The 12,396-nt window shown below is 46.8% G+C and overlaps 1 protein-coding gene across 1 annotated transcript; it reads left to right on the top strand.

The window, feature by feature from the left end:
* Positions 1–3,435: 3,435 nt before the first annotated feature.
* NDUFAF4 (NADH:ubiquinone oxidoreductase complex assembly factor 4) lies at positions 3,436–11,727 on the top strand. The gene is made up of 3 exons (XM_075046646.1): positions 3,436–3,609; positions 4,157–4,254; positions 6,475–11,727. The coding sequence occupies exons 1-3, from the start codon at positions 3,483–3,485 to the stop codon at positions 6,769–6,771; spliced, it is 522 nt and encodes a 173-aa protein (XP_074902747.1). The 5' UTR covers positions 3,436–3,482; the 3' UTR covers positions 6,772–11,727.
* Positions 11,728–12,396: the final 669 nt, after the last annotated feature.

The raw sequence follows: 12,396 nt of genomic DNA, 5'->3' as shown, positions 1-12,396 counted from the left end.
AGGGATAGGCAAGGAAGGAGAGGCAGTGGGGTAGCCCTGTGTGTTAAGGAGTGTTTTGATTGTCTAGAGCTTAACGATGGTGATGATAGTGTTTATGGGTGAGAATCAGGGGGAAGGCCAGCAAGGCAGATATCATGGTGGGAGTCTGTTACAGACCACCCAACCAGGATGAAGAGGCAGACGAAATATTCTATAAGCAGCTGGGAGAAGTCTCACAATCGCTAGCCCTTGTTCTTGTGGTGAACTTCAACTTACCAGATGTCTGCCGGAAATACAATACAGCAGAAAGGAAACAATCTAGGAGGTTCCTGGAACGTGTAGACGATAACTTCCTGACACAGCTGGTGAGTGAGCCAGCTAGGGAAGGTGTCCAGCTGGACTGTTGTTGCAAACAGAGAAGGACTTGTGGGTGATGTGATGGAGGCTGTCTTGGGCACAGCGATCACAAAATGATAGAGTTTTTGATTCTTGGAGAAGTATGGATGGGGGTCAGAAGAACTGCTACCTTGGACTTCTGGAGGGCAGACTTTGGCCTGTTTGGGGGCCTGGTTGACAGAGTCTTTTGGGAGGCAGTCCTGAAGGGCAGAGGAGTCCAGGAAGGCTGGACATTCCTGAAGAAGGAAATGTTAAAGCTGTGGGAGTGAGCTGTCCCCATGTGTCAAAAGGCGAGCCAGTGTGGAAGGTGGCCAGCCTGGCTGTACAGAGAGCTTTGCGTAGAACTCAAGGAAAAAAAGTGAGAGTTTATGATCTTTGGAAGAAGGAACAGGCAGCTCAGGAGGACCACAAGGATGTTGTGAGGTTATGCAGAGTGGAAATTAGAAGGGCCAAAGCTCAGCTAGAACTTAATCTGGCTACTGCCATAAAAGAGAATAAAAAATGTTTCTGTAAATACACTAGAAACAAAAGGAGGGCTAAGGAGAATCTCCATCCTTTATTGGATGTGGGGGGAAAGACAGAGACAAAGGATGAGGAAAAAGCTGAGGTACTTAATGACTTCTTTGCCTCAGTAAGACCAGTTTTTCTCTGGGTACCCAGCCCCCTGAGCTGGAAGACAGGGACAGGGAGCAGAATGAAGCCCCCATAATCCAAGGGGAAATGGTGAGTGACCTGCTACACCACTTGGACACACACAAGTCTGTAGGGCTGGATGGGATCCACCCAAGGGTGCTGAGGAAGCTGGCAGAAGTGCTCACCAAGCCACTTTCCATCATTTATCAGCAGTCCTGGCTAACCGGGGAGGTCCCAGTTGACTGGAAGTTAGCAAATGTGACACCCATCTACAAGAAGGGCCAGAAGGAGGATCCAGGGAACTACAGGCCTGTCAGCCTGACCTCAGTGCCAGGGAAGGTTATGGAACAGATCATCTCGAGTGCCATCACACAGTACGTACAGGACAACCAGGTGATCAGACCCAGTCAGCATGGGTTTATGAAAGGCAGGTCCTGCTTGACTGACCTGATCTCCTTCTATGACCAGGTGACCTGCTTAGTGGATGAGGGAAAAGCTGTGGATGTTGTCTAATGAGACTTTAGTAAAGCCTTTGACACCATTTCCCACAGCTTTCTCCTGGAGAAACTGGCTGCTCATGGCTTGGATGGGTGCACTCTTCGCTGGGTAAATAACTGGTTGGATGGCCGGGCCCAAAGAATGGTGGTGAATGGAGTTAAATCCAGCTGGCAGCCAGTCACAAGTGGTGTTCCCCAGGGCTAAGTATTGGGGCCAGTTCTGTTTAATATCTTTATCAATGATCTGGACGAGGGGATCAAGTGCACCCTCAGCAAGTTTGCGGATGACACCAGGTTGGGTGGGAGTGTTGATCTGCTCGAGGGTAGGAAGGCTCTACAGAGGGATCTGGACAGGCTGGATCGATGGGATGAGGCCAATTGTATGAGGTTCAACAAGGCCAAGTGCTGGGTCCTGCACTTGGGTCACGGCAACCCCATGCAGTGAGGAAGAGTGGCCGGAAAGCTGGCCAGCAGAAAAAGACCTGGGGGTGCTGGTGGACAGCTGGCTGAATATGAGCCGGCAGTGTGCCCGAGTGGCCAAGAAGGCCAACGGCATCCTGGCCTGCATCAGAAATAGTGTGGCCGGCAGGAGCAGGGAGGTGGTTGTCCCCCTGTACTGGGCACCGGTGAGGCCGCACCTCAAGTCCTGTGTTCAGTTTTGGCCCCTCACTACAGGAAAGACATGGAGGTGCTGGAGCGTGTCCAGAGAAGGGCAACTGAGCTGGTGAGGGGCCTGGAGCACAAGTCCTGTGAGGAGCGGCTGAGGGAACTGGGGCTGTTTAGTCTGGAGAAAAGGAGACTGAGGGGAGAACTTATTGCTCTCTCCAACTACCTGAAAGGGGGTTGTAGCGAGGTGGGTGCTGGTCTCTTCTCCCAAATAACAAGCTAGATGACAAGAGGGAACGGCCTCAAGTTGCGGCAGGGGAGGTTTAGATTGGATATTAGGAAAAATTTCTTCACTGAAAGGGTTGTCAGGCATTGGAACAGGCTGCCCAGGGAAGTGGTGGAATCACCATCCCTGGAGATATTCAAAAGATGTGTAGATGTGGTACTTGGGGACATGGTTTAGTGGTGGACTTAGCAGTGCTGGGTTAATGGTTGGACTCAATGATCTTAAAGGTCTTTTTGAACCTAAACGATTCTATGATTCTAGGAGAAGACCAAATTCCGAATGCCCAAGTTTTGCACGCCCACAGTAGGAAGCACAACATTGCATAGCCCACAGATTCTGAACAGTACTGAGGAACTGTCCAGACTTCCATATGGAGTATGTCTTCTAGGTGGTGTCTGCTTACAAAATTAATTTTCTGTCACTGAATAAACCAGTGAGGTGCCTGTAAGCAAATGTTACTCACGTTAACGAGAGCAAGAGGCACAACATCCCTAAACACCTCCATGTCCCCATTATCCAAGCAAATACTTGGAGAGGTCCACGAAGAGGCTGAGACACCTCACGCACACCGGGGGCCCCCCTCGGTCTTGCCGTCGGGCCCCCCCGCTGCCGTTACGGTCGTCCCACCGACTCCCACCCAGCGTAACCCCGCCGATCAGCCAAGCGGCGACAGCTACGACATGACGTATTGGGGGGGTCGGCAGGGAAACGCCGGGCCAGCCTTGAGAGAGTTCCCCGGGGGGACTCGCCCAGCCCCGGGGGGGGCTCCCCCCGCGGGCTCCGGTCACTCAGGCGTTTAGAGCCGCCACGGCGGGACCAAAGCGCCGCCCCTCACCGCCGCGGCGGGCCGGCGTCCGAGGGCGAGGGGAAAACACCGCCGGGGCGCTGTGAAAGAAAAAAGGGAGGCGGTTCGTCTGCGGTTTTCGTTTGGTTGGTTGGGGTTTTTTGGGCCCGTTAGGGTTTGGGGTTTTTTTTCCCGCCGTAGCGCGGCGCCTCAGCCCTCTCCCCGCAGCCAGCCCTCTGCGCACGCGCCGCCCCTCACGCAGGCGCGGCACGCACCACCGGCGGCGGCGGCGGCGGCAGCGATGGGCGGGCGGCTGGCCCGCGCGTTCCGGAATTTCAACCTGGAGAGCCGGGTCCGCCGGGAGATCAGCAAGGAGAAGCCCACCCCCGCGCCGCGGCACTCCGCCTCCCGGCTGGACGAGCTAACCGGTGCGTACCGGCCTCGCCGGGCCGCGGGGCGACGCCGCGCCGGAGGGGCGCTGTCTGTGGGCCCGAGCGCACGGGAGGGGGAGAGCGGGCGCTGGGCGGGGGCGGCGGCGGGGCAGCGCGGGGCCGGTGACATTGAGAGCGGGGCGGCTGGGCGCGCGGGGCATGCCGGGAGCCGCGGGCGGCGGCGGTTGCCGGGGGCGGTTGCCGGGGGCGGTTGCCGGGGGCGGTTGCCGGGGGCGGTTGCCGGGGGCGGTTGGGTCCCTCGGGCCGGCGGCCTGCTGGGGCCGGGCCCCTCGGGCCGGGCCGGGTCCCGCTGGCAGCGGTGGCCGCCGACGGTGCTTTCCACCGCGCCGGCTGGCCTCGGCGGGTACCGGTGTTGCGAAGGTTGGAGGTGGCGGAGAAGTGGAACCTTCCCGAGGAGCGCCGTGCGTCTTGGGAGTCGCGCCGTTCCTCTGGGGAAGGGATTAAGCTGGCAGAACTAACGAACGGGAAACGGTTCGACTCAGATCCGTCTTTTCGCTTCCCTTCTTCTCCCCGCTGCCTTTAGAGCACCCAGGGATACAAGAAGAAATTTACAGAAAGGACGACAAGCTCCTCACCTTGTTAAAAGATGTTTATGTCGAGTCCAGAGATCCACCTGTGCGGGTGAGTCAGTCTCTCTGTAGGAGGCATACCAGCATCGGCTTTGTGGTTTTCAAATTCAGCACAAATTCTGTATGGAGGAAGATGATCCGTCAGTGCCTAAAAGCTACTTTTTTATGGATAAAAGTGATGTTTTCATTATTCCTTTATATATCAGTAGCACTGACTGTGTTTGACCCTGGGTCTTGAACATGTGACAGATTGTGATTATACAACCTTTTCAATGCTTACGCAGTTTTCCTTTTTAATGTCACATTGATCTTACCTTGTTTTTCACCTAGATTCCCGCTTCTGCTTCCTCTGAGGCAGAAGGACAGTTGGCCAGCCTTTTGCAAAGATGCAGGAGTTTGCCAAAGATCTCTTGTAGAGTTGTTAGGAGAAAAGACGTTCGGACTACTATGGGAAGCGTGGATGTGGTAGAGGACAAAGACTTTAACATCTCAGTGAAGTCTTTAACTACTGATGTTAATGTTGTACTGTCCAGAAACTTTTCCTTATGCAGCTGAGGAGGTGCCTTAGTTAGGTTTTTTCTGCATAACCTTCTGAACAGTTTGGTGATCAGTTTCCTCATTGCCCATGGCTGCAGTCTTTGACTTGTAAGGCGAAGCATACTGCTGCCAGTAAAGTGCAGGCTGGGGTTCAGTCTCCTCTTTTCCACCATGTTACATTATGGCTTGTGCGTTTTTACCTGTTGCAGTATTAGACCACTTTATTCTAGCTGCTTTATTCAGCAATAAAAGTTTTATGATCATCTAGCAATAAAATTCCTAAGTCTCTCTAATTTGCCACTTTCATAGCACCTTGTATTCAAGACTAAAAGTATTTAAAAATGCAAACAGATTTCTGCAGTCTCTCCCTGAAGTTTCCAAGTAATCTCTATCCTTCATTTTCATAATAGAGGTTAGGACTAATCTTGGAAGTGCTGAAGTTCTAATTTCAGTATCTTTCAATGTTCATTTGTAAGCCTGTCAAGAGAGATTTGAGGAAAAAGCCAAAAGTGGAACAAACCTTAGTGCTTGATTCCGTTCCTACTCTGAGGTTGCTGCTCTTGTGGTGTGTCTATTTGCAGTTGTTGGGAAGAGCATGATTAACATGTTAGCACGGAGGCTTGTGGGCAAAACTTCATCCAAAAGCTTTCTTCTTTTCCTGATGTTATTCTGAATACTTTGTACATCATGTATGTGTACATACCTCTATGTATATTTGGTGTGTCCATCTGTGGTAAGTGGAAAAGCACCAACTCTTAAGTCCTGAAGGGGCAGATAGCCAGAGACATATCATTTTATTAAGACTTGAAAAATTGTTCGTTATCTGAGCATAGTTTTAGCACAAAGTAAAAGAAAGAAATGGAGAACTGGTAGCATCATCAGACATTCTCTGTAGTTTAGAAACAGACACACAGTTATAGTTGCTGTAGCATCCACATCAGTTTTCTCAGCTTGTGAGTTAATACAGAGTGTCTGTGGGCTCTGATAACTTTAAAAGTACTTTTTCTTAAATTTAAGAAAGGTTTTCATTGTGTCTTTTTTTGCAGTGTCATTCACTGGTTAAATGTTAATAAAAGGCAATATGGGGAAGGCAGAGCTGGTTTGGAAATGACTCGGAAATATGAAGGGACTTGGGAGAAGAGACTTTGCGTGTCTGAGCACTGCAGTAGTCGTGGGAATTAAACTCCCTATGATGCTACAAAATAGTTTCTTTTTCTCCAGCAAAGCTTGTTCTCTAGACAGAGCAAAAGAGGGGATATCTTTTAGTTGCAAAACTAAAATCTGAAAATGAAAGGAAGGGGAGAGAGAGACTATATGAAAAAGATTTCCAGTAGTATCGGAAGGATACCAATTTGTAGTATGAATTTTTTTTTTCCTTGCCACGAATCAGTACCAAATGTTAGGTTATCTGCATTTACTTTTGGCTACCAAAATCTGTAGTTTGCCTTGTATGAAGGGCTGCCAAGTCTGTACAACACTTAGAGTTGAATAGATGGTAGCTTTTCAGAATTTGGGTGGAGGTTGACATCATATATAAAATGGCCGTGGAAGAACTGACAATTTTTGTGATATCAAGAAGCAAGGCTGGCTAAGCATATTTTTTTTTTTTAAAATGCTGTGAAAAAGGGAATAGCTAACAGGAAATGCCATATTTAGAAAAACAGCTTAGTTGCTACAGTATGCATAGTAAACAGAACTGCTGTTAAGCTCTTTTTGTTTTCCTTCCCACAATTAGGTAAAAGATGGAGGTGGCGAACATCTTCCCTGTAAACAGGAGGAAAAGAGACTTACAAAACTAGGCCACTTGGGAGATCTAGATGTTAAGAAAGTTCCCAAAGGCAAAATTTCCATTGTGGAGGCTCTGACACTTCTTAATAATCATAAACTTCATCCTCAAATATGGACCGCAGAGAAAATAGCAGTGGAATACAGTCTGGAACTGAAGGAGGTCAACTCTCTTCTGGAGTTCTTCATTCCTTTCACTGTACAGGAATTTCCTAAAGAAACCAAAAAAGCTATAAAGCCAACATAAAAAATACCTACCAAAACCTTGTGTGATCTCACTCGTGTCTTAATTTTACTCTTGAGTATATTCAGTGTCTGAAAAGAGTTGATAACGTATCATCCAACAAGGCTGCTTCCTTATACCAGTAAGATGTATTCAAGCAATTCCATTCTATATTGGATGGCTTCAGTTAAATGCAGCAATTATAGGGTACAGTTTGTAAACCAGAATCTAACTAATAAGTTGTATAAGAGCATGTCACATGATTCCGATTATCCCACCCACATGTTATGAGTTCAGTTAAAGCATGCAAGTTCTTAGTGAGAACTTTACCTTAACAGGTTGCCTTTCTTAGCAGAGACTTCCTGGCCTTCAGCTGAATCAGTGCTCTGTGTGTATTAGCTCTGCAGTTTCATGTTACAGTGTTCTTTCAAGGAGTTGCTGTCAAGGTGTGCATATATACAAACAGCTGTATTTCTTTTGTATAAGAATGGAATAGTATTTATACTTTGTAAAGAAGGTTAACCACAAGGTCATTTGGGAAATTCAGCTGTGTCAAAATAAAAAGAAGGTGAATAGCAAGAAGGCCTCTTTCTGATGCTGGAACAGTAGTGGCTGATGTGTAGCTCCTCTTCCATTCTATTCTGATTTAGCTTAAATATCTGCACCTCGCCAGGTACTGTCTGTTAGTCAGTGAATTGTAAGGAGTGATGATCTTTTAGCATCAGTCTCGTGCAGCAGTCTATGGCACCTACTGTATGAGAAATAATGGTTCATATTATAATTAATAGGTAGCTATGAAATGCAACTGGATCTAATTGGACCCCCTAGTACGTCTTCTGTAAATGTCTGCCTGTCCTGTTACAATAGCCCTTTTTCCCCACGGAGGCCTTGTCCGACTTACCCAGATGTGGGCTAGACCAGGTCACATTTGCTCACAGTAAGTTACCCATGTGCTACCAGATAGAAGATGAAGAGCATCTTTTCCAGTTGTTAGTAAAGGACGACACAAACTGTGAGGTGGTAACAGTGGATTGTAACCTTGATACTGTGACTATTCAGGTCTGTGCAGGTAAGGAAGAAGTTTTGTACTGATGATTAATGCTCTAATGAAAACTGGTTCATGTTTTTCCAGATAAGCTGGGGTGGCGGGGAGGGCAGATAATCAGAACTGATCTTTAAAAATGCATTATGGTTGCCTTCATTCAAAAGAAACAAAACCCCAAAACTTAATTTTATGCGGTGCTAACATTCCTAGTGCCCATCACCAAAGAAACTGAATTTATTAAGAGGGTGGAAGTCAGTACCAGTCCTACAATGTAACTTTCTTTTTAAGAACTTTTCTGCCAGGTCTTAGATTTCACAGTCTGGTAAATAGCTTACCAAGAAGATGATCAGCTTTGCTATTTCACACCAAGATTCTTTCCACTTCTCTCTCTGAAGTAGAACAAGGTATTTGCAGTACAGTTTGCCACAGTGTATTCAAGGTTTTGCTTGATTCATTTCTGAAGTACGTAACGCTGTACCTTAGTGGAAGATGACACCTGAGTGCATTATGTAAAAATTTGAAATTGTTAGTCTTTGGATGTGTGGATTGGGGATAGGCTTGTCATTCTTCCTGTAATGTAATGGGGACAGAGCTGTACTTTGAAACTAATGCATCTGAGTTATGTACAATGTTAAGATTTTTTTGTTTTCCACAAAATACTCTGTTTTATAGAATGTTGTAACAGAAATACTTTATTGTTAGAGTACTGTTCATCCTAGTGTGGTACTTAAGATAATACTCAGAAAACAGCTGTGGAATGCATTTGGTACAGATGCTGTTATTATTGGAGACGCTGTGATTTCCTTTAAAAATGAATCTTTAATTAGGTATTGAAGTTGATGAAAAAGTCACTACAGTCGGCACCAGACAACAGCTTAACTGTGCCCCTTGACTAACTTGGTATGTATTTTGGCTTCTTTCATCTGCCTTTGTGAACTGTCTTGTGATGTGGCTACACTACAGTACCCTTTTTCACGTAGAAAGCCCCTAGAGGCATTATGGTGTATTACTGCTTTGCTTACACTCTTCAACAAGCACGTGATGTTTGGTGCTCATCATGTTCAATGCTCCAGCCATATCTTTGGGACAAAATCCTGTCCATGAATTCCCATTCCATGGGAAATCCCATGATTGCAAAGCTATCCCCAGTTTCTCTGGAGCCAGGATCTCGTCCTCAGCATATGTTGTCTGTGGTGGGGAAGCAGGCAGGTCCCATAGGCCAGAAGTGGTCCAGGGATCCATCTCCCTGGAAGCAGGTGAACTGCCAGTGGCCAAGAAGGTTCCTCTGGAGTAGGGAACTTCTCCAGCACAGCATGTTTGCTTCAGAAAATTAGACGAAATGCAGTTTGCTGTTGGCATGCAGATTCTTCTGCTGGTCACCTGCCCCACCTGCTGGGCAATGTCAAACCAGCATTATGAAGACATTGATGGTATGGGATCATGTAAAATCTGTACCTTTATCTATCCAAATTATGCATAGTCTGAATGTTTAGCCTCCTCTGTCTCTTCAGATATGGAGTGTTTTACTTGCCCAAAGCTCACAAGAAGATCCAGGAGCATGGATCTTTTCTCTTTGCTCTGGTGGGAAAGCCTGTCCTGATCAAGCACTCTCAACGCTACCATCTTCTCCTGTGTAGGCTACTGGCCACAGCCAGCTGCAAGGTCCTTGCCAGGTGTGTGCTTAAGCTGTGTTCAGGTGAGTATGTGTTTGAAGATAACATCTTTAGGGTTGATGTCTGCGACAAGACTATTCTCACTGTTGTACTTTTTTAGAACTGCTTATTTCCTTTCTTCCAGTTTCAAGGGTCTCTTTACTCATCAGTTATCTGGTCTGCTTACCAGTTTCTGGTTTTGATGCAATTTCTGATCAGAAGAATGATGGTATTTTCTTCACACTTTTAACTTGGTTTTGACTGCGTCCCTTTCTGTCGATCCCTTTCCCATAGCTGTTTGGCTGTCAGCTTAAGGAAAAGGTACTCTTGAAGCAGCTGTTCTGAAGAGGTAATTATAGGGAATTTGTGGGAACCTGCAATTCAGTTTTCTGGTACTCATGTGGAGAATTTTTCATGTTTCATTGCCATGCGTGTAGTGTACCAAATTTAGCTCAGATGCTTTTGGCCACCATATAGAATCATTACATTTGGTAGGGAATAACCTGCTTCACTCAAACTGCTTTGTTCTTGCCAAATTAATGTAAAATGTGTAGCAAGTATCAGCTTTCTGAGCCTGTAAGGGAGTTGTTTCATTTCTAGTGTAAATGACACATGGTTAATGAACTTCTTTATATGTGGCATTATTACACCAGTTTTCCAAATGTCACTGACTAAAGCCAGGGCCACCTTGGGCACTGAGACAGAGTGAATACACAGGGCAGGCTGAGCCTCATTTGGAAATGAGGGTTACATTCCTGATGAGACATAAAATTGAATTTCTTCAGGGGAGTTCCAGCAGGTATACTGGAATTCCTGGCTTGAATTTTTCAAAAAAATGTCTCTTTAGGGGGAGTCTTAGTAGCTCGCTCACCCACGTTTTCTGGGACATAGTCCCATTTCTCTAGCCTTGTTCTATCATTAAGTCTATTCTCAGCCTTCTCCAGCTAGTCTTCCCTGCTATGAAAACTTTATGCAGCTGCACTCTTGCTCTTTACTAGCTCACATGCAAATGTTGGTTGTATTCTGCCCTTTTAGTATCAACAACCTGTTTTCTTTCTGCAGAGCTCTCTTGCCTTCTAGGAGTAGCACATCTGCTGAGGTGAAGATGAGAGGACGGAGCACATGTTTTCCTCTGCAGAGCTTATGAATAGGACAGATTTTCAAAAGGGATGTAGCTTTTCATACATCTTCAAAAGCTGCTCTTTTGGGGTATATGAAACTAAGTAATCTCCTGCTGTCTCACCATGTATTAATCGTGGCTAGGTTCTTGCAGTCTGATGTCAAGACAGCAAGATTGGAGCTGTGAGGCAGGAAAGAGTTTTAATTCTGCTTTCTGTGCAGGTTAGAGGGAACTTCAGTACAAAAAAGGATCTTTCAGTAGCCTTCCAGCACAGGGAACTTGTCTTTTAAGCTACTTTTTACTCAAGGAGAAAAGAAAATGATGTTTATATGCGAGACGTGTGTACTAAGCTTACAAAATGGAATATCTTGTTTCTGTATTGAAAAATGGAGTTAAGCCTCAAGTCATCATAAAACAGGATCAAAATGAAAAAGTTTAAAAAGGCGGCTGTCTCACCTTGTTTCATATGAGCATCATGCTTTCACGTCTGAGATTGCATGAAGCATCATGTTTCACAGCTCTGTTCTGGAGCCTCTTTCTAAACACAAGTTTTCTGGTTCTTAATCAGGTGGCGCCAGTGTTGAACTGACAGCAAGGGAGGCCTGACCAGGGCAGGTGAGCTTCAGGTGCAAATGGATTATGGCACTTGAGACTGTGGCAGTTGTATGCCTGATGTGCTATTAGCAATCAAAACACTGTGTCAGTACCTGTTCTTATTAAATCTGTTTCGAGCAATCAACAAGTCTAATGAATTCTGTAACCTTTCACGGTTTAGGTACTGCTGTGTTGTTACCAGAGCTAAGTGTTTTCTGCTGAAAAAAAACCCCAGAAAACATGGATTAATTTCTCTATGAAACTCAACATTAGTTTTCTTGGTCTGAAACAGAGGCTTAGATTTACATGAGGCGACAGCAGCACATCTCCTGCAGCGTGCTGGAGGGAGTGCACTGCGGGAGCTCCTGCGGCTCTGTGGGGTGGAGTGGGGTTTGATGTGTCTGCTGCCAGAAGGAGAACTTAAAAAACGAATCTGCCAAGGTGGTTCTTCTATGACTATAGTGCAAAATCCCCTTTGGGCGTGGGTTGCGTCAGTTGCTGAAGTTCTGTCCTTAGGTGAGGTGTTTTGGCCTCCTGACGGGAGTAGTGCTGCTGTATTACCCAGGAGAGAAGTGACTGGGGACAGGATAGACCCTGTAATCATCTCCTATAAGGTTTCCTTGCATGGGAATGGAAAACTCAAGGCGTTTTGCAGGACTAAGGCTCTTGGGCCACTACTTTTTAGAAAGCTGAGGGAGGTGATGGTGTGGCTGGAGAAATCCTACCTTTGAAATGGTCACCCAGCGGCAGCCGCACCTGTGAGCTGGGTTCACCCAGGGAATAAGGGATCCCACTGCTGATGAGCTGCAAATAGTGCTGGTGAAAGCTAGATTGGGTCCTGCCAGGGGCTGCTGTAAGTGGAAGCCTGAATGTAAAGTCGCAGCTGGGAGCTCTGCATACGTGAGAGATCGGGGCTCTGCAGAAAGGACAAGGGCGCTGGCGACTTGGGTGCAGCTGGGAGTGCAGAGCTGGTTATAATTGCCTGTGTTGGCAGATGGAAAAAGAGATAAAGGTGGAGTCTCCCGATTTTCTCTGAAGTACTCCCTGTTATTAATTGCACCGGGCTTTGTTCCCAGGAAAACCAACACAGCGCAGTTTGTGACTCGGGCAGTTTTGACTCTACCCAGGCCAGACGTTGGGTATGAAGTAGGGGCAGAGGGCTGTAAGCCTGGGTGGCCAGAACCGTGTTGAGCTGCTCTATGGACAGGTCCGTTGGGAGTTGTATGTTGTGTGCATGT

The sequence above is a fragment of the Buteo buteo genome, chromosome 15 (assembly GCF_964188355.1).
Source record: "Buteo buteo chromosome 15, bButBut1.hap1.1, whole genome shotgun sequence".
In the NCBI taxonomy this organism is placed as follows: domain Eukaryota; kingdom Metazoa; phylum Chordata; class Aves; order Accipitriformes; family Accipitridae; genus Buteo; species Buteo buteo.
Note: the sequence above shows the minus strand (reverse complement) of the source record. Positions and strands in the feature narration are given on the sequence as shown.

Bases quoted from the DNA above. Each gene is read 5' to 3' on its own strand.
- NDUFAF4 (XM_075046646.1), top strand. From the start codon at position 3,483: ATGGGCGGGCGGCTGGCCCGCGCGTTCCGGAATTTCAACCTGGAGAGC. The intron at 3,610-4,156 runs GTGCGTACCGGC...CGCTGCCTTTAG, and splicing joins CCGGCTGGACGAGCTAACCG to AGCACCCAGGGATACAAGAA. The intron at 4,255-6,474 runs GTGAGTCAGTCT...TCCCACAATTAG, and splicing joins CCAGAGATCCACCTGTGCGG to GTAAAAGATGGAGGTGGCGA.